Here is a 25,827-nt window from a genome sequence, read left to right on the forward strand (position 1 = left end):
TGACCAAAGTAAAATCACAGTACACTGTACTGATGGACGACTTTAATGCAAAGGTAGGTAAAAAGCAGGCTGGAGACAAGGCGGTAGGTGACTATGGCATAGGTTCTCGGAACAGCAGGGGAGAGTTATTAGTAGAGTTCGCAGATAGAAATAATTTACGGATTATGAATACCTTCTTCCGCAAACGAGCAAACAGGAAGTGGACGTCGAAGAGCCCCAACGGTGAGACTAAAAATGAAATAGACTTCATACTGTGTGCACACCCTGGCATCGTTGAGGATGTGGATGTCCTCGGTAAGGTCCGTTGCAGCGACCACAGAATGGTAAGGTCTCGCATTAGCTTAGATTTGAAGAGGGGACGGAGGAAACTGGTGAAGCGAAAGGCTATTAACGAGTTAGCATTAAGAGGGAAGGTAGAGGAATTCAGATTGTCGCTGCAGAACAGATTTTCCACTTTAACTGAAGAAGACAACCGTAGTGTTGAAACATTGAATGATAATCTCACAGCTATCGTTACAGAGTGCGCCGCAGAAGTAGGTGGTAGGATGGTTCGACAGGATACCAACAAGCTATCTCAGGAGACTAAAGATCTGATTAAGAAACGTCAAAGCATGAGGACGTCTAACTCCACAGACAGGACAGAACTAGCAGAGCTATCTAAGTTAATAAATAAGCGCAAGGTAGCCGACATAAGAAAGTTTAACATGGAGAAAATCGAGCATGCTCTAAGGAATGGAGGTAGCCTAAAATCAGTGAGGAGAAAACTGGGCATAGGTAAAAACCAGATGAATGCGCTAAAAGACAAACAGGGCAATGTCATCAGCAATATAGTTGAAGTAGCCGAAGAGTTCTACACAAATCTATACAGTAGCGAATGTAATCATCAAGTTACTGAGGGAGGCAGTCGAGCACAGCAATGGGACATCCCGCCAGTAACGAAGGAGGAAGTAAAGAAAGCCTTAGGAGCAATGCAAAGAGGGAAAGCACAGCAGAAGGTAAGAGCAGATTTGCTGAAGGACGGAGGAGAGATTGTGCTATAAAAACTAGCCACCCTGTATATGCAATGCCTTGTGACCTCGAGAGTACCAGAAGCTTGGAAGAACGCTAACATTATCTTAAGTCATAAGAAAGGAGACGTCAAGGACTTGAAGAATTACAGTCCGATCAGCTTATTGTCCGTTGCCTACAAGGTATTTACTAAGGTAATCGCTAATAGAGTCAGGAAAACCTTGGACTTTAGTCAACCAAATGATCAGGCAGGCTTTCATAAAGGATACTCGACAATAGACCATATTCACACTATCAATCAGGTGATAGAGAAATGCGCAAAATATAACCAACCCCTATATATAGCCTTCATTGTTTACGAGAAAGCATTCGACTCAGTGGAAACCTCAGCTGTCATGCAGGCATTGCGGAATCAGGGTGTGGAAAGAGTGCTATATGAAAATATTGGAAGATATTTATAACGATTGCACAGCTACTATAGTTCTCCATATAGTCAGGAATAAAATTCCAATACGGAAAGGTGTCAGGCAGGGAGACACGATCTCACCAATGCTCTTCACTGCCTGCTTACAGGAGGTATTCTGGGGACTGGAATGGGAAGAGTTGGGGATAAGAGTTAATGGAGAATACCTGAGTAATTTGCGATTCGCTGATGACATTGCCTTGCTAAGCCACTCAGGACAAGAACTGCAAAGCATGATCAATCAGACAGGCAGAGCAGAACGGTGGGGCTAAGAATTAACATGCAGAAAACCAAAGTAATGTTCAATAGCCTTGCAAGGGAACAGCAGTTCCCAATTGGTAGGAGGTGCTGGAAGTAGTAAGAGAATATGTCTACTTAAGGGGGCAGGTAGTGACCGCAGATCCGGATCATGAGAGGGAAATAACTAGAAGAATAAGAATGGGGTGGAGCGCATATGGCAGGTTCTCTCAGATCATGAATGGTAGCTTACCAGTATCCCTGAAGAGAAAAATATACAACAGCTGTATCCTACCAGTACTCACCTATGGGGCAGAAACGTGGAGGCTAACAAAGAGGGTTCAGCTTAAGTTAAGAACAACGCAGCGAGCTATGGAAAGGATAGGTGTAACGTTAAGAGATCGGAAGAGGGCGGAGTGGGTGAGGGAGCAAACGCGGGTTAATGACATCCTAGTTGAAATCAAGAGGAAGAAGGGGGCTTGGGCAGGGCATGTAATGCGAAGGCAAGATAACCGCTGGTCCTTAAGGGTAACGGAGTGGATTCCAAGAGAAAGCAAACGTAGCAAGGGGACGGCAGAAAGTTAGGTGGGCGGATGAGATTAAGAAGTTTGCGGGGATACAGTGGCGGCAACTGACAAGGGACAGGGTTAATTGGAGAGGCATGGGAGAGGCCTTTGCCCTGCAGTGGGTGTAGTCAGGCTGATGATGATGACATTTCCTACATACCACATTTACTCGATTGTAAGCCAATAATTTAAACCTTCGCAAAAGAAGGTGCCACCCCTGGCTCCCCCTTGCACCTCATTCTCTCTTCGCGTGGTTTGCACGAGTAAGTTCGTGCAAGTTTTTCACCCATGGTTTTTCACCGACATCATGGCACCAGTGTCATTATAGTTGTGTTCTCTGCAGTCTTCAAACCTGCGAGCCGGTCGGGACTCGGGTGTGGACGAAAGATTACTTTTGCAAGCACCGGAACAAGAAGGGCCTTCACAGGCCTGAGAAGTGGAAGTGATGCATTCAAGGGGATCCAACTCCAACAGGCTAATTGATCGCTGACGCCTGGCTCTGTGCTCATTCCGAAAGTGCAGCGTTTCCAATCGCTGAACGAAGAGAACAGCAGTGAAAAGGAGGACGAGTGAATGGGAGCAGGTTCGTGGAAACAAACGCCATTTGCGTGCTGCCCCTGCTGTAGTTCGCACCTGTTTTTTCGGCAGGCTTATATTATGGGGTCATCTGTGTCCAGGAAGGCAAGCTTCCGTGCCAGCTACTCGCAGGCGTTACTCGTACGCGACACATTTCCCCAACCCGTGGCGCAGACTCGCAGCCACGGCAGGTTCAGACGAAACAGGCCACGGCTAGGAAACAGGAAACAGTTTAGGAAACAGGCTAGGAAACAGTTTATTGTCCTAACATGAGGTAAAGCACACTGCGGAAGAATGTCTATCCGATAAAAATGGAGGCTCAGTAGCTCACCAAGTCGTTGTCAACCGCGTTGGGTTGTCCGAGGGTCGGCAGGCAGAAAGGGGTCCCTCGGGGCAGCTCAGCAAGAGGCAAGAGGGAGGCTTTCCCCCCGCAAGCTCCTCTTTTAACCACTAGGAGCAATAGGCTGCTCACAAGCTCAGGCATGCAACCCTTCCCTGAATGTTCAGCGCGCTGTCGCAACATCACGTCCCTGTTGGAAACGGGGAGAGTAGCCGGAGCGCCTTCTCTCCACATTCATGGTGGCGGCGTGCATGTGGTCTCATGCCTGCGGCGTGTTCGCTGCTGGCGACGGGGATGAGGAGGGTTATCGGAGTGTATCCCACATCCTCCCCTCCTTAAGAAGACTTTCAAACGCAGAAGCAGGGACAACGTTGCTTTATCTTCAGTCAAGATCAAAAGTTTACGGGACGCAACTGTGCGGGAAAACATTTCTTTCTACGCAGTCACGTGACCCACATGCCAGAAATGTGCCTTGTTATGAGGGGACGTGCATGCTCTATCCGGTGGTTACAATACCACAGTACTATGTGGCGAGGCTTACCGTTGTCCCGTAATATTTTTATCGTGATAGTACATCAGCCATGCCAATCAGCTGCTCCAAAGGCTAGGCCACCCACGTGATGCCCGTCTCGGTCTTCCGAGCATGCTCGCCTGCTCTGCTCCATTCAATCTGGTAGACCCCCTCCTTGGCCTGAGAGACTGGGCCAGGTGGCTCCAGGGGCTGCAGCGCTACTGCGCTCCAGTCAGGCTGCCCTGGCATAATTGGTCAGCTGGCAAGGGCAGTGGCAATGAGGGCCGTGGCTGTGCTGTCTGCAGGATTCATAACGATGGTTCAACAGCGCACAGACCAAGAAGGGGACAAGACGCACAGCGCTAGAAAGAGTGGGAGCAAACTAGAGAGAGTGGGAGCTGTGGTTCAAAGAAGTCACGAGGAGCGCAGAAGAAATTCTGGCAACATAAATCATGAAACAAGATATGTTCCCTGTAAGACTGGCATAGTTTATCAAATTCCCCTGTCCTGTGGTCTTACCTACATAGGCCAGACTGGCCGCTCATGGAGCACGCTAATTCTTTAAAGAAGAAAGAAACTAACCTTCCACATGCAAATGCACGCCGTTTTTTGATGACACTGATGTGTTGTTTTGTCATTCTGACCAGCGCACTAGAGAAATTGCTTCATATTATCCGGAAAGATGTGTGAGTGTGCCATTATCTCTCCGAGGAATGAACATGCTGCATAGTGGGTAGCGGCTCTGCGGATGCACACGTGCTTTTATAGCGGTTTTTACCTTTTACCAGCTCTAGGAGATTGTTGACATTGCGCATGTGCGCTCTTTTTTCGTGTGTGTATATTACGAAGTGCTCCTTCTCAATAAAAAATCAGTTGTAAGAATTCAGCGCTGTGAGTGTGTCTTGTCTCCTTCTTGGTCTGTGTGTGTTTGCGCTGTTGAACCATCATTATGAATCTACACCAACTAGCCCAATCTGCAGTTCTTTTACTGTCTGCAGGAGTTTGGCCAAGCTTGCTCCAAGGTAGGCGGATGTGGCGGTGTCCGTGACAACGTCCAGATGCGCTCTCCTCAGGCTGTGGCGTCCAGCAGAGTCCGCGGTGATGCAGCAGAGTGGTGGCAACAGGTCGCGGGCGGGTTGTGGCGTCGGGCCATGGGAGCAGCGCGTTGCCGAAGGTGGATGGTGGCTGGTAGTGGTGAACGATGTCATTCTGATATGCCCTGCTTTTTTTCCGTCTACACTGAAAAAGGTCAATACAGATGTAGCCGATTCCCGTAGCGCGTGCTACACAGCTGTTCGGCCCTCACGAGAGTCATGAGGGTTAACACATGTCAGTCTTACATAAAACTGACTGGCATGAGCAGACCGTAAGTTCATGCATCTAACGAGACTGCGTGCCGGTCTGCACCCTCTCTCTAGACTGCACAGACAGATTTTGTTTGTGCCTACGGCGCAAGTTACAGCGGGCCACGGGGTCCACCAGACGATTGCAGCGCTCGTTTTTCAAATGCTGCACTTCACTTTATTCACCTTAAAGACCCCCTTCAGGGGGTATTACATAAGGTGTGGGTTCAACAATAATAAATACATGTCATTGCAGTATGAGACAAGTGGTTACAGCGGATAAGAATGAAGATGGGCACGTGATGGCGGCTACATCGACGGGGAGGGCATTCAAGTCAACTATGGTGCGGGGAAAAAAGGAACCTGAAAAAGTTGCAGTGCATGATAGGGGCCGGGCGATCTGAAACGGGTGTGCAGTGCGGCGAGATATGCGGGTCGGATGAGAAATGTGAGGTGTTTGATTCAGAGTGCTATGGAAAAACTTGTGGAGCAAACACATGCAGGGGACGCGATGGCGAGCTTCAAGGCTTTCGAGATCGGAATTATTCTTTAGAGATGAAACGCTGATCGTATATGAATATGCAGAATGAACGAAGCAAATGGCGCAGTTTTGAACTGATTCGAAAGCATTTGTTAGGTATATTTGGTGTGGATTCCAGATGGGACTGGCGTACTCGAGTTTAGGTCTAATAAGGGTTTTGTAAGCTAGAAGTTTCATGTGCTGCGGTGCATGACGAAGATGACGTTTTAGGAATCCTAGAGATCTGTTAGCAGATGATATGATTGTGGTAATGTGTGTTCGCCAAGAAAGATTGCTACAGAGTGTTACACCGAGGTACTTGAACGATTGGACGCTTTCTATAGATGAGTTGGCAGCTGTATAGGAAAAAATAAGGGGGTTGTGTTGACGGTGAAATGAGACGAGTTTGCATTTTTTTAGCGTTTAGTGTCATTAGCCAGAGGTCACACCATTCATGGACGCGGTTGAGGTCATTTTGAAAAGCCACTTGATCAGAAATGTTAGTAACGGTATGATAAATTACACAGTCGTCGGCGAATATGCAAATTTTACACGATACTTGTGGCGCCAGATCGTTAATATATATTAATAATAAAAGCAGGCCGAGCACAGATCCCTGCGGAACGCCAGATGTTATAGGGAGAGTGCTTGAGTTGTGATTGTTAATAGAAACAAACTGAGAACGGTTAGCTAGGAATTCTTTAATCTAGTCTAGAATATTAGGGTGCAAATTTAAAAAGGCTAGTTTAAGTAATAGGTGTTGGTGTGGTACCTTGTCAAAAGCCTTCGCGAAATCTAAAAATAATGCATCGGTCCGTAGGTTACGGTCGAGGTTAGCATGCAGATCGAAAGTGAAGATTGCCAATTGGATCTCGCAGGAGAGCACCCTACGAAACCCATGCTGGGTAAGGATATAAGGGAGGGGCAAGGATATAACCTCAACCCATTCATCTCGCTGCACGTAACTTTTCAGGTCGCATACGCGCACCGGTCCGCCTGTCGGCTTCAACCGCAAGTCCTCGAGCCTGTAAACGAGCGAGGAAAGCTTCTCTTGCACGCGAAACGGCTCAATTCCATTTCGGTGCCAATGAGGCCGCAAACTGCTTGCTAGAGTAGAAGCCTGGGCGAGTTGGGAGGTACTCATTCTAAAACAGCTTAAACAAGACAAGGACAATGGAAGGTAACGTACAGCACGAGCGCTGTTGAACGTAACACAGCGCTCGTGTTGTAAGTTTCTTTCCATCGTCCTTGTCTTGTTTGCGCTGTTTTAGAATGAATGTTTACTAGCATCGGTCAGAACGTGTTAGTGCCAAAGCATCCGATCGCCCGCTTCGTAGTGCACATCCCAGTGCGAGCGGGTGTACTACGCTTTCTGCTGCAGTGCTCAGGTTGCGGCGAGCCTTGCACTGTCATCTTGGTGCGTCCCGTATTCAGCTCGAAGAGACTGGCATCTTCGTGCTGTCCATTAGAACCGGTCCATTGGATTTAGCAGCTCTCTACCCAGATTGAGAGAAGATGGCGCATACCCAGTCGAGCGGTTAATGGTCGAATGCAAAGCGAATGTGGGCTCCGGCAGATAGGAGTCCCAATCTCTGTGCATCTCAGAGTATGCGACAAGCATGTGCTTGATGTTGCGGTTGGCACTTTCCGTGGGGTTCGACGAAGCCTGATAGGTGGTCGTTTTCTTGAGCTTAATACCAAGTGCAGCGCACAAATCTACGAACACCTCCGCAGTGAAGTAGGACGCGTTGTCCGTTATCAGCTGCTCTGGGATACCGAACCTGGTGAATACGTCCATCAGGTTCTCCATGATCACTCGTGCCATCAGCTTTCTCAGGGGGAAAAGTCCAACCCACTTGCTGATGTGATCTGTGACCACCAGCAAAGACTTGTTCCTACTCGGTGTCGTGGGATACAGTCCCATGATGTCACACACCGTGATTTGCCAGGGAGTCTGGCTGTTAGTCGGCTACATGAGGCAATGCACTCGTCTGCCTCGGAGCTTCATGCTTTGGCACACATGGCACGAGCAGGCATAGCGTATTACATCCCTTTTCATGCCAGGCCAGGCAGGAAAGCGACACAACTTAGTGCACTTCTTGGGGCCGCTTGCAAGCCCAGCGATACACAAGTCATGAGAGTAGCGTAAAGGTGCCGCTCTCAACACTCGCGGTATCCCCACCTTGAATGCCACACTTGTGTCATTCTCGGAGGGGATAAACCTCAGCAGGATGCTGTCGGAATCCAGCAGGCAAGAATCAAACCCACTCACGCTGACTGGGGTGCCGGGGGCACTTTCGCGAAAAGCTTCAAGGTGCCTGTCGTGCACTCTCGGTAGCCTCCGCTGCTTATGTCTATCACGATGCCTGTCTTGGCTAGGTAGTCTCGCCCAAGAATTACAGGAATGGATAAACAGGGAGGATGAACGAGGCGTTGGTTGTTGCTGCACACATCTTTCCCAGCGAACCACTCTCCTAGCTCCCCCGCTTGATTACGCTGTGCCGGTCGCGAGGTGAAAAGCGGTACCGCACACTCTAAACCGGATTTTGTTTCCACGGGGATGGTTTACCACCTCGTCACCGAACAAAGAAGCGGTTGTTCCTGTATTGAGTAACGCGGTGCATTTCTTTTGAGCTATCAGTAAGCCTTCTCTCCACATTCCACATTGTCTCGTGGCTCCGGTGCAGTCACCGCTGGTGCGGGGGACGAGGAGGGATACCATTGTATCCCACAATACTTGAGGCGTTTTTTTTTTATTTGGCTTTCAACTTTCGGGTGTTGGCTTAGAACAGAGCCCGGCCTAGATTCAAGTAAATACGGTACATGTTATCTATGTATGAAAGTATTTTCAGTATTTATTGAATAGTCAAAATACTTTCAATCCTCCTTACAGGGATACTGAAGCAAAATCTGAAAATTGATCAAAAACGCTGAAAATAGATTCTCGGAATGTGATTACACCGAAATCTAGTCGTCACCGCGCATATTTTTCAGCGGATGGTTTTATTTTCGATGTTTCATGAGCGCGCGCCAAGGCCTCCCGGCCAGCGCTAGGTGAAGAGCGTGACATCATGGCACCCTCGTCCGACAGGCAACAGATATGGCGGCGCCCTTCGATGCATGAAACCTCGCTTCGGACTGGTTGCGTCGTTGTTACTGGCTTCTTCAGCACGTTCACTGGCCATAAATGGGCCACCGGTGTTTCGATTCGTCTCCTGTCACCGTAAGAAAACTCACAAGTAATAAATTTGCTTTATTTTTTATTTAGAGTGACGATTCTGCCCCCTTTAGGCTAAGAGGGGCGTCGGTTTGTTGACAACAATGCTTCCCCTCTTAACCACCAGATGGCGCCACTAGTCTGAACATCGTCGCACTACTGTTTCAAAAGTGAGAATGTTAGAAATGTCGTAAGGTCCGGAAAAAGTAGCTGCATTTAGCGGACGTAAGCGCGCATATGGTTATGGTATGTAGACAGCATCGATTAACATTTTTGCCATATCTGTGTACGCCGTGAGCAGACGACAGACATGGAAAAGCCGCGAGTAGCGATGGCAATCGTGCTTCTGCGGGAACGATGGGCACGCGGGTGTAATGACGTCTAGTCGCAGCTTCCACAGGTGGCCGCCAGGTGCAACGATACGGCAATAAACCGCGAAAAAAAGCGTGTTATCCGCCTTTTTCGCTAAAATGCTTGTCACATTTATGAATTTTAGCAGTCAAGCTATTGTTTACATGCAAAAGAGCAGCTCCAAAAGTTTGGTTCAATATCTCTTTAAGGGTATGATGCAATAGCATAATGGGTTAATTCTCATATATCCAGAATGTCATTCTCTACTTTACAGATATGCGGGAGTCCTCGTACCCCTCATACTGGTGAACAGCGCAAAAAAGGCGGGACAACGACAAGACAAGCGCTGACTATCTTGTCGTTGTCCCGCCTTTTTTGCGCTGTTCACCGGTATGAATGCATACCAACTCGCCCAGATCTCAGCTCGTACCCCTCCTAGTGCAGCAGTTGTGCGATGCCCTGTGATGGCAGATGCTCCAAGCGGTGTGAGGCCCAGGTTGATCTTCCTGAGCGACAAATCATTAATTTAACCTGCCAAAGTAGGCAGTTCACAGGCGGGCACGTTTTGATGACGAGGCTAGGGGGCCCCCACCTGCAAGAGTGATTTTTCACTCACAATGCTGACGCCCGATTTCCTGGCTAACGAGGCCTTTAATGCCATCTTCATAATCCCACTTTTAATCTGCCTTTTTCACAAGATGACAGAAGCCAACAGACACAGAAACCAAGGGGTACAGTGGATTTTTTTTTTAATAAAAATAAAAATAATAAAAAATAATAAAAAAAAAATCCCCTGTGCCCCTCATTCCCCTCCCTTGTTTGCTTAATTTTTCACAAGATGTGGCAGGAAGTGGTGAAAATTTGAAATGCACCTGGGGGATGAGGCTCCAGGTGCACACACGCAAAGCAGCAAGTGACGTGATCTGCCAAGCGTGTAGAGGCGGCCTGCTACACTGCCTGAGGAGCGGAAATGAGTGGTTTCCTCAAGGCGGCCTTGGTACGTGCAAGCATGCTCCCCCCCTTTTGTTCAGGAGAAGGGCCAGTGGCCGGACAGCACTGCACGTGTTTTGGGGGACTTGGGGTTGAGACGAGATTCTAACCTGTAACCCCGATGCTTGTCTGGGAAGCTTCTTACAGATAGAGAGAACCGGTGGAGAATTACAACTCAAAAGAGGCTCCAGTTCTGGCTTTGCAGCAGGCACAGGAAAGGAACAGTGACCCTCCCACCCTTCTGCAACCTCAGCCTTTCTCTGGGGATCCTTGAACAGCAGGCTGAGCAAAACAGCGTAAACACAGGTGAAGGACAAGTCCCTGTTTGCTCAGTCGATTACCAACTTGCCCAAGCTTCAGGCTGAGCGCCCCCCATAAGAATGCACGGAAGAAAAAGTTTTCAAAGCAGCTTTCTGATTACACAATGCAGCTATGATATCATCCCTTCATGACGAATAACCAACTTCATCTTTAGTTCATCCTGGAACAGATTCTGTGAATATAAGCGTCATTTTGTAGGCAATGCATTTTCAAAACATCATGGCACCTGCATTTGGTAGTCACCCAGTGCTGAAGGTACAAGGTGGTCACATGACCCATGGAAACACATGCAAGCAGAATTTTCACAAATATTTTTGCTCATTCCATAGAGCACCCATGGAGGCAGCCTTTCATTATTACTTGAAGAAGACTGTGACAAAGTACACCTCAACATTTCAGGGCTATAAACACCATGCTAAGTGTGTGTTGTGAAGCCGGACATTACCCCCACAATGCATGCCATCCAAAGGTCTGTACCGTACAAGCTTCTCGTGTAGTCCGACATGCGTAGTCGTTCAAGCTAGACACCCCTAACATTACCCGAAAATGCCATGAAAGAGAACCTCACACTGCCGGCATCCACCAGCGCAACGTAAATCATGGTGGTAGTCATTTATGTGGCTGCCTGTCAGACTGTCTTCAACGTAAACCTTGCTATCGTTTGAATGGCAATATTTGCGAGGGAATGCATGACGAGAAGCTTGCGCAATTCAGGGTGCCTTTTGGGTGTGTGTGCAGGTTCACAACACACATTTGTTGCGATTTTGTAAAAAAGACAGCTTTTAAATGATGCTTTACTTCTTCAAAGCACTCGCCAACTGTTAACAGCCTCCACACGGGGCGCTGTGAAAGTTTTGCTTACATAAGTTTCAATTGGCCATGCTCTCATTCAGTACCCCCAGTTAGGAATCCCTCCCACGTGGTGTTTTAACGATACATTGCCTTCAAAATGGCAGTTCTGTTCTTAGGTGCTCACTGAAATAAAAAAACTGAGAACTTTTAATTCCATGCATTCTTATGGAGGCTAAGCCTACCAGCCAGCAACGCATATGGCTGACACCAGTGGAGCTGGAGAAGAGAATAAACGCATCGACATATATTAGGGCACACTGCTGTTTTGCGCGTCAAGTACTTGATTGGTTGTTCCAACTGTGGAACTAAATCCGTGTTCGCTCCAAACCACGAGCCACATTTGCACAAGCCTAGTAAATGACCAGCTAGCTTGGAGAGACCGTGTTGCTATGATGAGCCTCCTGGCTTCATCTGGGTCACCTCTCTGGCACTGGGAAGTGCCAGCGGGGCAGCAGCTCCTCGCAGGACCTGTGCAGCAGCCAGCAACTAGTGCCACCTGTTGGCTGCCTTCAGAGACTCCTCCTCACACACCTGCTGAATTTCTGCAGTGGATGCTGGGCAGCATGCAAACCACACGAGAACAACTTCCCATAAAACACCCCCCCCATCTCCCACTCAAGGAAGGTGGTGCCCACCAGGCTGCTTGGCCCCCAGGTGTCGCCGCTTGGCCTCCGAGAGAACGTCAATGAGCAGGGTGGCAAACTCTCGCGCTGTCAGGCGGGCAAGCTTCTGGCGAGCCTGCACGAGTGAAAAGGACAACAACCCCTCCCCTCAGAAACAGTGCTGCACAGCATCGCTCAAAATTTCCGAGCACCCGAGAATGAAACGAGGACTGACAGAAAGCACACACACCACAAAGCGTCTTTGTGGTGTGTGTCCTTTCTGTCAGTCCTCGTTTCATTCTCGTGCGCTCGGAAATTTTGAGATGTGTAACCAACTAGCCCGCCAGTTCGTCCTCAGCAACATCATCACTGTTGTGTATGGGGGCGCTGCCAATCACAATAAAGTGGCAGTACTTGGCCTCCCCCCGTCAATGCAGTTTCATCTTATCACACAAGCTGCATTACAAATTCGAGCCACACCACTTTATCAATGCTCAACGTGGGAAACCAGCTTAACTAGCTTTCAAAGGCACATTTTTCACCTTCAATATTTTGAAATGCGTTGCAGAAGAACTTGCTTTGAGGCTAGTTGGTTCCTGATTGAAGTTCAGAATGGCGCGAAAGACACGCACACACAGGAAAAAAGGGGATGACACAAAGGCGCTCTTTGTGTCATCCCCTTTTTTCCTGTGTGTGTGTCTTTTGCGCCATTCTGAACTTCAATATATTGAACCACAACGCCAATTCCTGAAAACTGGGCTCACCTTCCAAGTTGACAACCTTCTATTTTGCGACACAATCTTTGCCCAAAAACAAAAACTTAAACTTAACTAAGCTAGCCATATCATGTGTACGTAACAGTAAAAAAAGATGAAGCACAAAACAGGACGGCAGACAAGACATGTGGAAGCAAGACAAAAAAAAAAATAAAAAAGGGTGGGCAATAGAGGCGCTCCCACCTTCTTTGGTTTGGTTTATTGGTTTATTGGGGTTTTACGTCCCAAAGCGACTGAGACCTTCTTTGGTTTCTTGCAGTGTTGTTTCACATTGTTTCCTCTCATCTGCCAGTGATAGACGGCACACTTCACAAATTAAAAAAAAAAGACCTATGTGGGTTAGCCACTGGCTAACAAATGGCTTGTTAGCCATTTCCTGGGCAATCCTTGGCTGGAAATGGCTATTTCCACGTGTAAATGTGCTAATATTTTTCACTTTATGCTATAAAATTGTTTTCTGAGTTTTTTGTCACTTTCTGAATAACTGGATTTTTCTTGCCAGTTTGTCAGTGCAATACCTTAATAATGATTGAACATGGAACAGTAATTTTTTTTTTTTCAGCATTAAGTCAAATATGTGGAATACACAATGTTGGAAGCAGATTTCTTAATTTTCAAGAATGGCACTTAGTATTTCCACTGCGTTGCCATATTTTGATCACTGAAATTCAGTCTGCATTAAAATAAATAAAAAATAATCATCCAATTGTGCCTCTTAATCTTTCTGGTATCTAGAAATGCATTAATATTAAGTTTTTGATAAATGGTTATTCTACTGTTTGCACAAACTTTAGAGCATTGTTTGTAATTTTCTTTCAAAAAAATGGTCCACACAAAAGCCATTTTGAAAACTGCACAGAAAGCTCAGTATAGTTAGTTGCTGGGCTGGTTGGCAGTCTCTATTTGAGTTCATAGTAAACAGCGCAGAGGCCACAGATAGAAAGGGAGAAGAAGGAAGACAGCGCTGACGACTGACACCCGAAGAGCTGGAAAACCCTCAGACAGGCGCACAGGGGAAACCAAGGAAAAAAAGCGATAAACCATAACACGTTAATCTCAGCAACCTTGGTACAATACAACTGACATGTCACTTCAAACCAGCTTTCTTGATGTAATATGCCCCCATCGTGTGGTTTGCAGTTTGCTCCTGCTCAGAATCCTCACTCCCGAAGAGTCCTGCAGTGGCCCCTCTCGAGATCTCTGGCGTGCTCCCCGAGTTGATGCACCTGTTGTTCCTTTCCATCTGTGCCTCTGCACTTGTTACTACACACTTAAGTCCCGCCACAGTGGCTCAGTGGTTACGGCGCTGGGCTGCTGGCCCAGAAGATGCGGTTGCGATCCCGGAAAATTTCGATGGAGGCCCATGTGCTGTGCGATGTCAGTGCACATTAAAGAACCCCAGGAGGTCGAAATTTCCAGAGCCCTCCGCTACGGCGTCCCTCATAGCCTCAGTCGTGTTGGGACGTTAAACCCCAATAAAGAAACAATAAGCAAACAAACTATGAACTTAAGTAAAGCTTCATACGTATGGTTGGAAAGTAAGGAGAATAGTTTTTTGGGTATTGCGATAGATAGTTATCTCAAGTTTGATTTACACGTCCGTTCAGTAATTAAAAAAGCCTCATACGGCCTGCATGCACTTCCCAAATGCCAAAATTTTTTCCCCGTTGATGTACTTGTTAACCTTTATTACGCCTTTGTCCATTCACATATTAATTACTCTGTGTCTGTTTGGGGATGCACATATTCATCTCACATCGCCCCCTTATATGCTTTTCAAAAAAGAGCTCTTCGAATTGTCACGCAAAACATTCAGCATACTCATCCGGATGAATTATTTGCCGTTCTTGGTATCCTAAATGTATATGACCTAGTAACTTATAATACCGCTTCCTTAATTTATCAGATAATTCACAACACACTCAATTTAACTACAGTACGTCTTCGTCACTCACTACGCACCAACACGTCTACTACAAGACATCGGCTCTTGCTTCCTACAATACATACAAATTATGGTCGGCAAACGTTGCAATTTACGGGTCCTTATCTGTGGAATAGTCTTGATTATAATGTTCAAATTTCACTTGCAAGAATATAAGCGCAACAAGACGACACAAAGAAGGAGGAAAAACGACAGGACAGGCGCTAACTTGCAACACTTTACTGTCTTCATAAACCGCCGCACATATATCAACCACAAGGGGGGGGGGGGGTAAAGACAGATAGGGGGGAACACATTTGAAGGCACGTGCGAAGAGACTCGAATATTGCAAACCAAAAACAGGAGAATCCGCAGAACTATGCCATATCTAAAAACTGACACTCTTTTTTATATATCATGATCGACGGGGTGCTAACACATGCACTCCCACTTTTACATATTCTGTGCGCTTCTATCAATTCGCGTGCGATCGTGTCTTTACTTTTGCAGATTACACTTGTTTCCACGAGTTTTGCTCCACATGCCTTCTTTTTTCCTTCTTCTTCTTTCCAGCAATCCTTACAGTGAAGCGGTACATTTGACCCGGTCCCATTCTTTAATGACAAACTGTGTTCTCTCAAACGGTCATTAATACATCGCCCCGTTTGGCCGATGTAAGTTTTTCCACATGTCAGTGGGATGCTATACACAACTCCAACCGCACAATCTACAAAAGGATTAGCATGTTTCGTTTGGCAAACTTTTTTCTTATCCTTATCAGGGTTAACCATTCGGCACAATGCGGCGAGTTTCCTGGGGGCAGAAAAAACCACCGGCACCTTGTACTTGGAAGCAACATGCTTAAGATTATGTGCAACTTTATGTGAATACGGGATCACAACTGGTCTAATTTTCTTTTCAGAGGCTCCACTTTCATCTCTTTTTTCTTTTCGTATTTTCTTCACCTTTTCTAGCAAAGCTTCGCTGACGGAGCTCAAGACTGACGGTGGGAAGCCCGCCTGTTTTAGCTTCTGAATCTGGGCGTCAAAGCTTTCCTGCGCTTTGTGGCAACACGACTTCTTTAGAGAGGATTCCAGGCACATCATGGCGATGGCGCGCTTTACCGTTTTCGAATGCGTTGAGCCGTACGGCAACAGTTCCTTGCGGGCACGGGGGCAATACTTCCAGCATGCGCTTTCGTCAGTAATGGTGATGTCAATGTCTAAAAACTGCAAACTATTTCCCTTCGGGAGCTCGTAGGTAAAATCTAAGCATCCAGCGTGATTTTTAAAATCAGCTAAAACTTCTTCCACGACCCGCTGGTAGGACAAAGATGAGTGTTTCCTTAATATAATTAAAAAGTCGTCAACGTACCTAAAACTCTTCAAAACACAACTGTGATCAAATGCACCTGCCAAGGCTTTGTCAATTCCCGCAAGAAAAATGTTGCACAGTATGGGTGCCACACACGAACCAATACATATTCCGTTCTTCTGCAAATAGACCCGATCTTGGAACGAAACAGTCGTGGAACCCAAGTAAAATTCTAAAAGTGTGAGGAAGTTATACACCGAAATTTCACCTACACTTCATGCCTTTCAGAAACAAAACATTTTCTACAAAATTCAACCTAGTCTACAATCTTTAGTGCTGTGGTTTGGGTTTTTTTTTTTCTAATTATAACATGTTTATTTGATATTTTCACTAGTATCCAGTGCCTACTGCTGTAACATGCTTATTGCCATATAGTTGCGTTATTTGTAGCTGTCGTCTACGTCATATGTAATAGCTTATAGTGGTCGGGACCCTTAAACAAATTTTGTTGGGTCCCTGTTTGTATTTCATGTTTTATGCTAAATAAATACTTTCTTTCTTTCTTTCTTTCTTTAAGACCCCTCCCAATATACCTAGTATGAGTATACCTCTTTTGAACATGTGATCCTTCCACTAAGTGGGTGAAATTTTTTCCTTTCCAGCGGATAAGAGTAATAAAAATTTGCTGATAATACAACTGGGCATTCATGAGCGAATCAAATTTCAAAACAAATCATGTACTTCAATAAAATTCGAAGATGGAACGAAACAGACACTCCTCGAGTGGTGCAGCACAGGACGGGATGTGAGGCAGGCACTGAGTCCCAGCGGCCGCAACCATTTCTTCTCTGCTTCGCAGCACACAAAGGCTGCTCAATGTCTTCGAAAGTTTGTTAGTTATTATATGCCCAGAAGTTTTCATGCTGCTTTAGGGCCCTTGAAAAAGTTTCTATTAATCAAAAGTCACACTTATGAACACACCAGTGAATATGTAGTGTGGCGATTTCAAATATGATTTTAATTAATGTAAAACAAGTTCTTGTGCACTCATGTAATGTAACTTTTGTCAAGACCTTTTAAGAAAGTTTGCTGCAGGGAGCTTGCTAGAGTGGATGCCACTGGCTTCTCTTGACATCAAGCTATGCAATAAGGGTAAAAATATCTTCCTGCCTAACATAGAAGTCGAGTTACAGGGTTCTGAAGTTGCCACTTCACAAATGGGAAGAAAAATTTCTACTCCTGTCCCTTGACTGACGACTTCAAAACCATGTAACTCAACTTCTGTAACAGGCAGGATGATAACTGTACCCTTGTTGCATAGCTTGATGTCAAGAGGAACCAATGGTACACAATCTATCAAGTTCCCTGCAGCAAAATTTCTTTAAATATCTCAGCAAAAAGTTAGAGAACATATTGCATAACTGCACAAGGCCTAGTTTCACATAGAATTAAATAATATTGTGACGAAGACGAAGCTGGCAGTGGCGCGGGACGGAGCGCCCGCGCTAGGCCAGCGGCCATTAAATCATCTCATAGCCATGGTTCACCACGTCTCATTCTTCGGCTGGCCGCCGCGTAACATTTGGTGTGAGGTGCTGGGTCCCTTCATCGCCATCCTGGTCACAGAGCTTCGGCATCCTGGGCCTGCCGTGGACGTCGGCCGTGAGTACCTAGTCAGCGCCGCACGGCCGTGCCCCAGCCCGCCTGACCTGAACCGACCTCGACGCTCACCCCAGCCCCGTCCCCCGCCCGGACCACACTACACGACGACCCAAGACCCGACAGACCCAAGACCTGACGGACCCAAGACCCGACGGACCCAAGACCCGATGGACCCAAGACCCCACCTGTCATGTCTGGCATCCAAGAACTGGGCGGCGTAGACGTAGCATCGAAGGAACGCTTATTCCTGCTACTTGGCAGGAAGCCAACAGGTTACATACTGAGCGCGGTGGGCCCGTGCAAGCGGTCTTTGAAAGCCAGCACGGGCTACCCGATAAGAGATAGCCGGGCAGTGAGCATGCGCAGACAGTACGCGATAACACGCGTGCTTGGTTTCGCGCGCACACAACATCTCCTTCCTCCTAATGAGCGCAAAGTCCTTTTGCTACATTATACAATACAACTAATGCTATGGCTGGTATCTATCAGGAGGTCGCCGGTCCCTCTGTGGATAGCGTCGCTCCCCTGGAGGGTCGTTCGTTGCCGCAGGGGCCGCAGCTGGAAGTGGCTCGTTGGCGCTCTCAGGATCCCCGAAATCTGGAATAAAATCTTCCATGATGCTCTGCTTTGAGCTGTCGATGCTGAGCAGTAGCTGGTCTTGATGACGACGCCAAATGAGCACCCCACGATTCGTCTTAACTCGAACCTTGAATGAAACGGGGCCAGACTGCTGAATGACAGTGTCACGGACCCATTTCTCAGGACCTCTGTAATTTCCCACGAGGACCTCATCGTTGATGTTGAAAAGTCGCTCACGTGCCTTGCGTCGCACCATATCGGAGAGCTGTTGCTGAGCCACTCTTCCCCTGACAGAAGGCTTGACTGCGTCGAGTCTCGTGCGCAGTCGTCTACCTATGAAAAGGTTTGCTGCAGTTTCTCTTGTAGTCGCATGCGGCGTGTTGCGGTACGTCATCAGGAACGTCTGTAAGGTTGCCTGCAAGGAGCCTTGGGGTCGTCCTTTCCGCAACGCAGATTTCATTGTCTGTACAAATCTCTCCGCAAGGCCATTCGTGCTTGGATGGTACGCTGCACTCACGATATGACGACCACCGAAGCCTTTGACTAAGCTCTTGAATTCTTCGGAAACGAACTGTGGTCCGTTGTCGGTCACGATGGTCCCGGGTACGCCAAAACCCGAGAACAGGTCTTGGAGACACTGAATTGTGTGGTACGCCGTAGTCTTCTGCATGACATAAACTTCCGGCCATTTTGAGTGTGCGTCCACAGCAACAAGGAACATTTTGTCTTTCATGGGTCCAGCAAAGTCCAAGTGAACTCTTTGCCACGGCGAAGTCGGCCATGACCATGGATGAAGCGGAGCCGGTGCTGGTTCGTTCCGTTGCTGTTGACACTCTTCACATTTCTTCACGTGTTGCTATAGGTCCGCGTCGATACCAGGCCACCAGACGTAGCTCCTTGCGAGTTCTTTGCATCTTACGATACCGGGATGACCCTGATGAAGTTCCTCAAGCAAGAAGGCTCGGTGTTTTGGAGGCACGACTATTCTCATGCCATACATTAAACACCCTTGATGAACTGTGAGCTCCAAACGCTTGTCGAAGAAGAGTTTCAACTCCTTCTCAGCGACATGCGACGGCCAGCCAGCACTTGTGAAGTTCAGTACCTTGCTTAGTAAAGGATCACGCCTCGTTTCACGAGCGATATCTTGGCCTGTGACAGGCAGCGTTTCCAAACGAAGCGAATAAAAAGTTTCGCTTTCTTCTGCCGATTCCTTTTCGCTGCTGTCGAGCGGCAAGCGCGATAAACAGTCTGCTTCCGCATTATCGGTAGATTTCTTGAATTCAAGAGCATAGTTGTAGGCTGACAGCGTCAGCGCCCAACGCTGCATGCGGGCAGCTGCCATCGCGGGAATGCCTGTTTTCGGGCCGAAAATTGTTTGCAGTGGTTTATGGTCAGTCACAAGCGTGAAGAACCTTCCGTAGACGTAGAAGTGAAACTTCTTTACGCCGAATACGAGGGCAAGGGCTTCTTTCTCGATCTGACTGTAGTTCTTTTCGGCACTTGACAATGTGCGGGATGCGTAGGCAACCGGTCGGACTGATCCATTTATCATTTTCTGCGAAAGAACTGCGCCTATGCCGTACTGAGATGCGTCGCAGGCCAGTTGAAGCGGTCGCTTCGGATCATAATGGGCAAGAACTGGAGGGGAAGCCATAGCTGCTTTTATCTCCGTGAAAGCAAGCTGGCATGACGTATCCCACGTCCACTCTGTTGTTTGCTTTAGCAGCCTGTACAACGGCTGTGCCAAAGTCGACAGACGCTGAACAAACTTGCCGTAATAATTGACCATCCCAAGAAATGACTGCAGTTGCTGCTTGTCTCTTGGAGCAGGCGCATTTAGCAGTGCCAATACCTTTTCAGGCGATGCGCACACACCCTCGGCGTTGATGACGTGGCCCAGATAACGGAGCTCTCGTTGAAAGAACGAGCACTTATCGCGCCGGATGCGCACACCGCGTTCCTGCAATCTTGACAAGACGGCTTCCAAGTTACGGAAATGCTCTTGCTTGGTCTTGCCTGTGACCAGGATGTCATCAATGTAGCAACTGACTCCTTGCAACCCTTTCAGCATATTGTCCATAATTCTTTGAAATATGCTTGGGGCGGACGAAATGCCGAAAGCCAGACGGTTCATAGTATACAAGCCCTTATGCGTGTTTATCGTCAGTAGTTTCCGGGAGCTTTCCGCCATAACTACCTGCTGGTAGGCCCTACTCAGGTCGATCTTCGAAAATTCCTCTCCTCCTGCAAGCGCTGCTAGAAGGTCATCTATCCGAGGTCTACTTCCAGACAGGGATTGACGGTGGTTTTATAATCGCCACACAGTCGGAGGCTTCCATCCCTCTTCACTACCGGTACCAAGGGCGTTGCGTATTCGCTTGTAGCAACAGGCGTTATGATGCCAAGCTTCTCCATTTTCACAAGTTCAGCTTCTACTGCACCTTGCAGAGCAAAGGGAACGCTTCTTGCCTTTACAAACTTCGGCTGTGACCCTTCGCGAAGGACAAGCTCGGCCTGCTCTTCCGTGATGGTACCTAGCTCATCCTTGAAAAGTTCGGAATGGCTTTCTAGCATGGCTTCCAGCTTTTCTTGCCAGTGCTTTGACATTTCTCGAGAGAGACCAAGGTGATTCAAAAAAACTAGGTTCTTCCAATCCAGACGAATATCTTGCAACCATTCTCTGCCGAGGAGTGCCGGTCCTGTAGTGTCCACGACGTACAGGGGAAGCTCCACGCTCTGGTCGTTGTGGTGCACGACGACTTTCGCCAGACCCTTCGGTTTTACCATAGCCCCAGTATACGTGCGCAGCTTTAACGATGCTGGCTGAAGTCGCTTACGTGGAAACAGCCTCTGAAATTCGCGCCATGATATGACGGATACGGCTGCGCCGGTGTCAAGCTCCATCGTCAGTAGGACACCGTCAACGTTCACGGGTACAGTAAATGGGTCTGCGCTGACTGATTTAAGTGGGACAGACGACTCGTTTCGGACGGACGTGAGCATCTTCACACGTTTCCGGGGCTTTGCCTCTCTAGCTTTCTTTCCTTTCCTGCAGGCGCGTTGAATATGCCCTTTTCGGTTACAATTATAACATGTGTCGCCGATATGAGGGCATGCTTCGCTAGAATGATTGGGTGACCCGCAACGGAAGCAGCTTGGCGACATCACAGACTGCTTTTCGCCTTGAACCTTATTCACTTCGTACGCCGGGGATGCGCTGTTATGCGTGAACGCCGCGCTTTTAGTTGCAGTTTCCATGGCAAGAGCTCTATCTACGGCCTTCTGGAAGGTTAGCTTCTTGTCTTCTGTGAATAATACACGCTGAATGTCCTCGCGGAGCAGGCCGCAAACGAAACAGTCCCGGAGCGCTTCATCCAAGAAACTTCCAAATTCGCAACTCTGCACCAGCCTTCGAAGTTCCGCGACAAATTCTGTAATGGACTCACCGCTTCGCTGTGACCGCTTGTAAAATTTCGCACGCTCTGCGATGACGAATGACTGCGGCGCCAGGTGATCGCTCAGGAGTTTCAGAAGACCGTCAAACTCTCGTGACGACGGTGCGTCCGGTGCCGTCAGCGACTTGAGCAGCGCGTAGGTCTTCGGGCCGATGAGACTTAGAAAAGCAGGAACCTTCTTTGCTACTGGAACATCGTTGACCAAAAGATAGGCCTTCAACCTTTCCTCGTACGAGCGCCAGTCGCTCGTGGTCTCGTCGAAAGGTTCAATGTAGCCGATGTGACCCATGACTCACTTGGAAGTTTCGGCTGACGTGATGCCAATTTCACCACAGGGAAATCTTCGTGGCGGGAAGCTTTTTTACACAGAGGCCAGGTTCTTTACACTGCGAATTCCGTACGGCGGTCGTCCCACCCTCGTCGCCAATATGTCATGTCTGGCATCCAAGAACTGGGCGGAGTAGACGTAGCATCGAAGGAACGTTTATTCCTGCTACTTGGCAGGAAGCCAACAGGTTACATACTGAGCACGGTGGGCCCGTGCGAGCGGTCTTTTAAAGCCAGCACGGGCTACCCGATAAGAGATAGCCGGGCAGTGAGCATGCGCAGACAGTACGCGATAACACGCGTGCTTGGTTTCGCGCGCACACAACACCACCGACCCAAGACCCCACTGACCCAAACGTGAAGACACCGTCCCCCTGCCTCTGCCGTTCGGTGCGTCCAGAGACCTCGGCCGTTAGCTCCTGGCACCCTACGGCGCGGATGCTTCGTGGACCGGGACTCATTCTCTCATCTTTCTCATCGTGGCGGCCAGCACTGCACCATCTTCTACGTACTGTTCGATCCTTCACTCAAGACCATCGCCATTTCGCCGTCTGTTCGTCACCGATCGCGACGATCGCTCGGAGGCCCCGGGTAGTGTGACGAAGACGAAGCTGGCAGTGGCGCGGGACGGAGCGCCCGCGCTAGGCCAGCGGCCATTAAATCATCTCATAGCCATGGTTCACCACGTCTCATTCTTCGGCTGGCCGCCGCGTAACATTATATTTGGAATCAACACAAAAAAATACTTATTCTGTGAAGATTTCATAATTGTGACTTCATTAATTAAATCCTTTTTCCAAGACCCTCCTCCCCCCCTTAGGGGATAGAGACACTAAAAATTTCATAGTGTATTTCAAATGATGCCCAAGCCATTAGTAAACCCAATGAAATGAAATCTACACTCAGTAGCAAACTTTTACTCTTCCACACAGTTTTCGTTCTGGTGCCGGCCTCAGCAGCAATTTAGCTCCTTAATGGTTTGGTTGGGTTTGTGGGGGGTTTTAGCGTCCCCAAGCGACTCGGGCTGTGAGGCACATCGGAAGTTTCGACCACCTGAGGGGTTCTTTAACGTGCACTGACATCGGACGTGCACCGTAATTCGACTGGGATGGAACCTGTGTGCTTTGGGTCAGCAGCCACAGCCAGTGAGCCACCGTGGCTGGTCACGGCACAGCTCCACTCTGAGCAACTGCTGGGAAATAACGACAGAACAGAACGAGCAGAGCTACACAAGCACATGGCCATAAATAAGGAACTATAATATCGAGAGAATCGAGCATGCTCTAAGGAACGGAGGTAGCCTAAAAGTGGTCAAGAAGAAGCTAAAGGCAAAAACCAGATGTATGCACTAAGAGACAAAGAGGGCAATGTCATCGGCAATATGGATAAGATAGTTACAGTAGCCAAAGAGTTCTACACAAATCTATGCAATAGCCATTGCAATCAGAATGTTACTAAGAGAGCCAGTAGTGCACAGCAATGGGACATCCCGCCAGTGACGAAGTAAAGAAAGCCTTAGGAGCAATGCAAAGAGGGAAAGCAGCTGGTGGGGATCAGGTAACAGCAGACATCTTGAAGGACTGAGAGGAGATTGGGCTCGAAAAACTAGCCACCCTGTATACGCAATGCCTTGTGACCTCGAGAGTACCAGAAGCTTGGAAGAACGCTAAGATCATCTTAATTCATAAGAAAGGAGACGTCAAGGACTTGAAGAATTGCAGACCGATCAGCTTATTGTCCGTTGCCTACAAGGTATTTACTACAAGACTGGGGTAAGACTGGGACCTCAGGAGCAGGGCGGCAACAGTCCGTGGTCAACCAAGGCGAGCACACAGCACGTGCAGCGATGGCACTGCCACCGCTAAACAGAGTGGTCGTCTTCGTCTTTACAATTGCCCCCAGGGAGAAAAGGGGCCACCCTGGTGTGCAGGCAGGACGGCTGGGTCGTAGAAGGGCTTAAGGTGCTGGATGTGAACAGTCTTGTGTCCACAGTGGCGAAACTGTGTAATTAACAGGAGATGTACACTCCTGGACACGGTAGGGGCCACGGTACTTTGCAAGAAATTTTGACAACAGGGCCGAAGAATTTGTTGGAATCCAGAGCAACACAAGGGAGCCATTGGGGAAGAGTGGCGCTGTTTGACTGAGGTCGTGGCAGAATTTCTCTCTGCACTGCGTGTCAGTCGTGAGAGCACGGGCGATGCGGCGACAGTCTTCGGCGTGCCGGGTGGCTTCAGAAAGAGAATAACACATCACGGGCTAGCTGGTTCATCACAAGGCAGAACAGCGCAAGCTACACACGGACACGAAAGTAGACGAGACACACACAGCGCTGTATTTACAACTGAAGGTTTATTTCTTCAGACACTTCGGAATATATACAGCAGCATCAAGAAAATAAGAAGAGCAACCTAGTGTGATGAACAGTCATCACCACCAGAAATCACACAGGAGAACTCAGATCATTCAGCTACCGATGAGAACCGCAATTCTTTATCTATAATGGCTATGGAGGGGGTACTGACATAACTTTTTGAGATGCGCAATTTTTTACGGCTTCAATGATTTCTCTCGTGGTTTTGTCATCGCACCCGCGCAGCACGCTCATATTGCCCAGCTCAGGGGCGCATTTACAATCTCGGCAGTGAATGCCCAGATGGCCAGAGATTCGTTGCGTCACATTGTATTTGTGCTCAGACAATCTCTTATTAAGGCACCTGTCGGTTTGGCCTATGTATGCATGGCCGCAAGACAAGGAGATAGAACAAACGACACCCTGAGCACACGAAACGAACTGGTCGCAATGATTCATGGTGCATCCTGCGTGCTCACGACCCCTTTGATCAACGCGCTTGCAGAGGCCTGACAAGCGATCCAGAGCCGAAAATGAAACATCTATTCCCACTCCTTCTCCTATCTTTTTCCCAGCACAGCATCATCCATTCATGGTTTAACAATGCATTAAAAAAATCCAGCAACCATAAACTGGAAGAAAGCTTTTTAGTAACACGTTCTGCTGGGTGAGTTGGTTCATCTTGGTAAAGTAAAAGCTTGTAGCGCAAAAAACGCCTAAGAAAGGACGGGGACAGAACACAACACAAACACAAAACAACACAACACAACACAGAACACAAAGGAACAAGCTTTTCAGCCCAGACACGCTGATTACTGCAGGCTGGTTACCTGCTGACCCTCTTATCCTCAGTGGCTGAGGCCTTCTTGAGAGCCAGAGAAGAAAAAAGAATGTGAGGTAAGGATAAGATCGCAGTCATTCCCTACACACACGGGATTTCACACAACTTAAGGAAGTTAGGAAAAACAGCAGGAATAGATGTTTTATTTTCAGCTCCAGATCGCTTGTCAGGCCTCTGCAAGCGCGTTAATCAAATGGGTCGCAAGCACACAGAATGCACTATAAATCATCGCGACCGGTTTGTGTCCTGTGCTCAGGGCATTGTGTATTCTATCCCCTTGTCTTGTGGCCATGCATACGTAGGCAAAACCGGCAGATGCCTCAACTCTTTCACTACCACGCCGTAGGCGATTGTTCACATAGGAACGACCCAAATCGTCCGCCGAAAAAAAGCTCATTTCGGAGCGTTGTGGACATGCTACGCCATCTAGTTTGGCCCTCAACAACTGCTCTTCTGATTCCAGTTTTTGTTTTGGTGTTCCGACACGAGGGGGCGCCATGAAAAATGAAACTTTGAATGGTCACAGCAGCGTAAGAACGCGAACATGGTGCCCGCATTGATGCGCACTCCTCAAAAACGAAAACCAATACCAAGCACTTCGGCCGCTTCTGATGCCGTTTTTTGCGACGAAAGCAGTGGTGAGGAATCGGACAACGATGCACAAACGTTGGATTTCAGTTCTGACAGCGAGACTTC

General features: G+C 48.0%; 1 protein-coding gene across 7 annotated transcripts in view; it reads right to left on the reverse strand.

Moving 5' to 3' along the window:
* Nucleotides 1-25,827, reverse strand: part of Git (ARF GTPase-activating protein GIT1) — a 240,005-nt gene that overhangs the window by 74,191 nt on the left and 139,987 nt on the right. For all 7 annotated transcript variants that reach the window (XR_016284798.1, XM_089555369.1, XM_089555368.1 and 4 more), the window contains one exon: nt 11,931-12,033. Coding sequence is in view for 6 of the 7 variants with exons in the window: in XM_089555369.1 (XP_089411495.1) it covers nt 11,931-12,033 (103 nt within the window). In the remaining variant the exon portion in view is untranslated. The remainder of the gene's footprint in view (nt 1-11,930; nt 12,034-25,827) is intronic.

The sequence above is a fragment of the Amblyomma mixtum genome, chromosome 8 (assembly GCF_055824585.1).
Source record: "Amblyomma mixtum isolate Tamu chromosome 8, ASM5582458v1, whole genome shotgun sequence".
In the NCBI taxonomy this organism is placed as follows: domain Eukaryota; kingdom Metazoa; phylum Arthropoda; class Arachnida; order Ixodida; family Ixodidae; genus Amblyomma; species Amblyomma mixtum.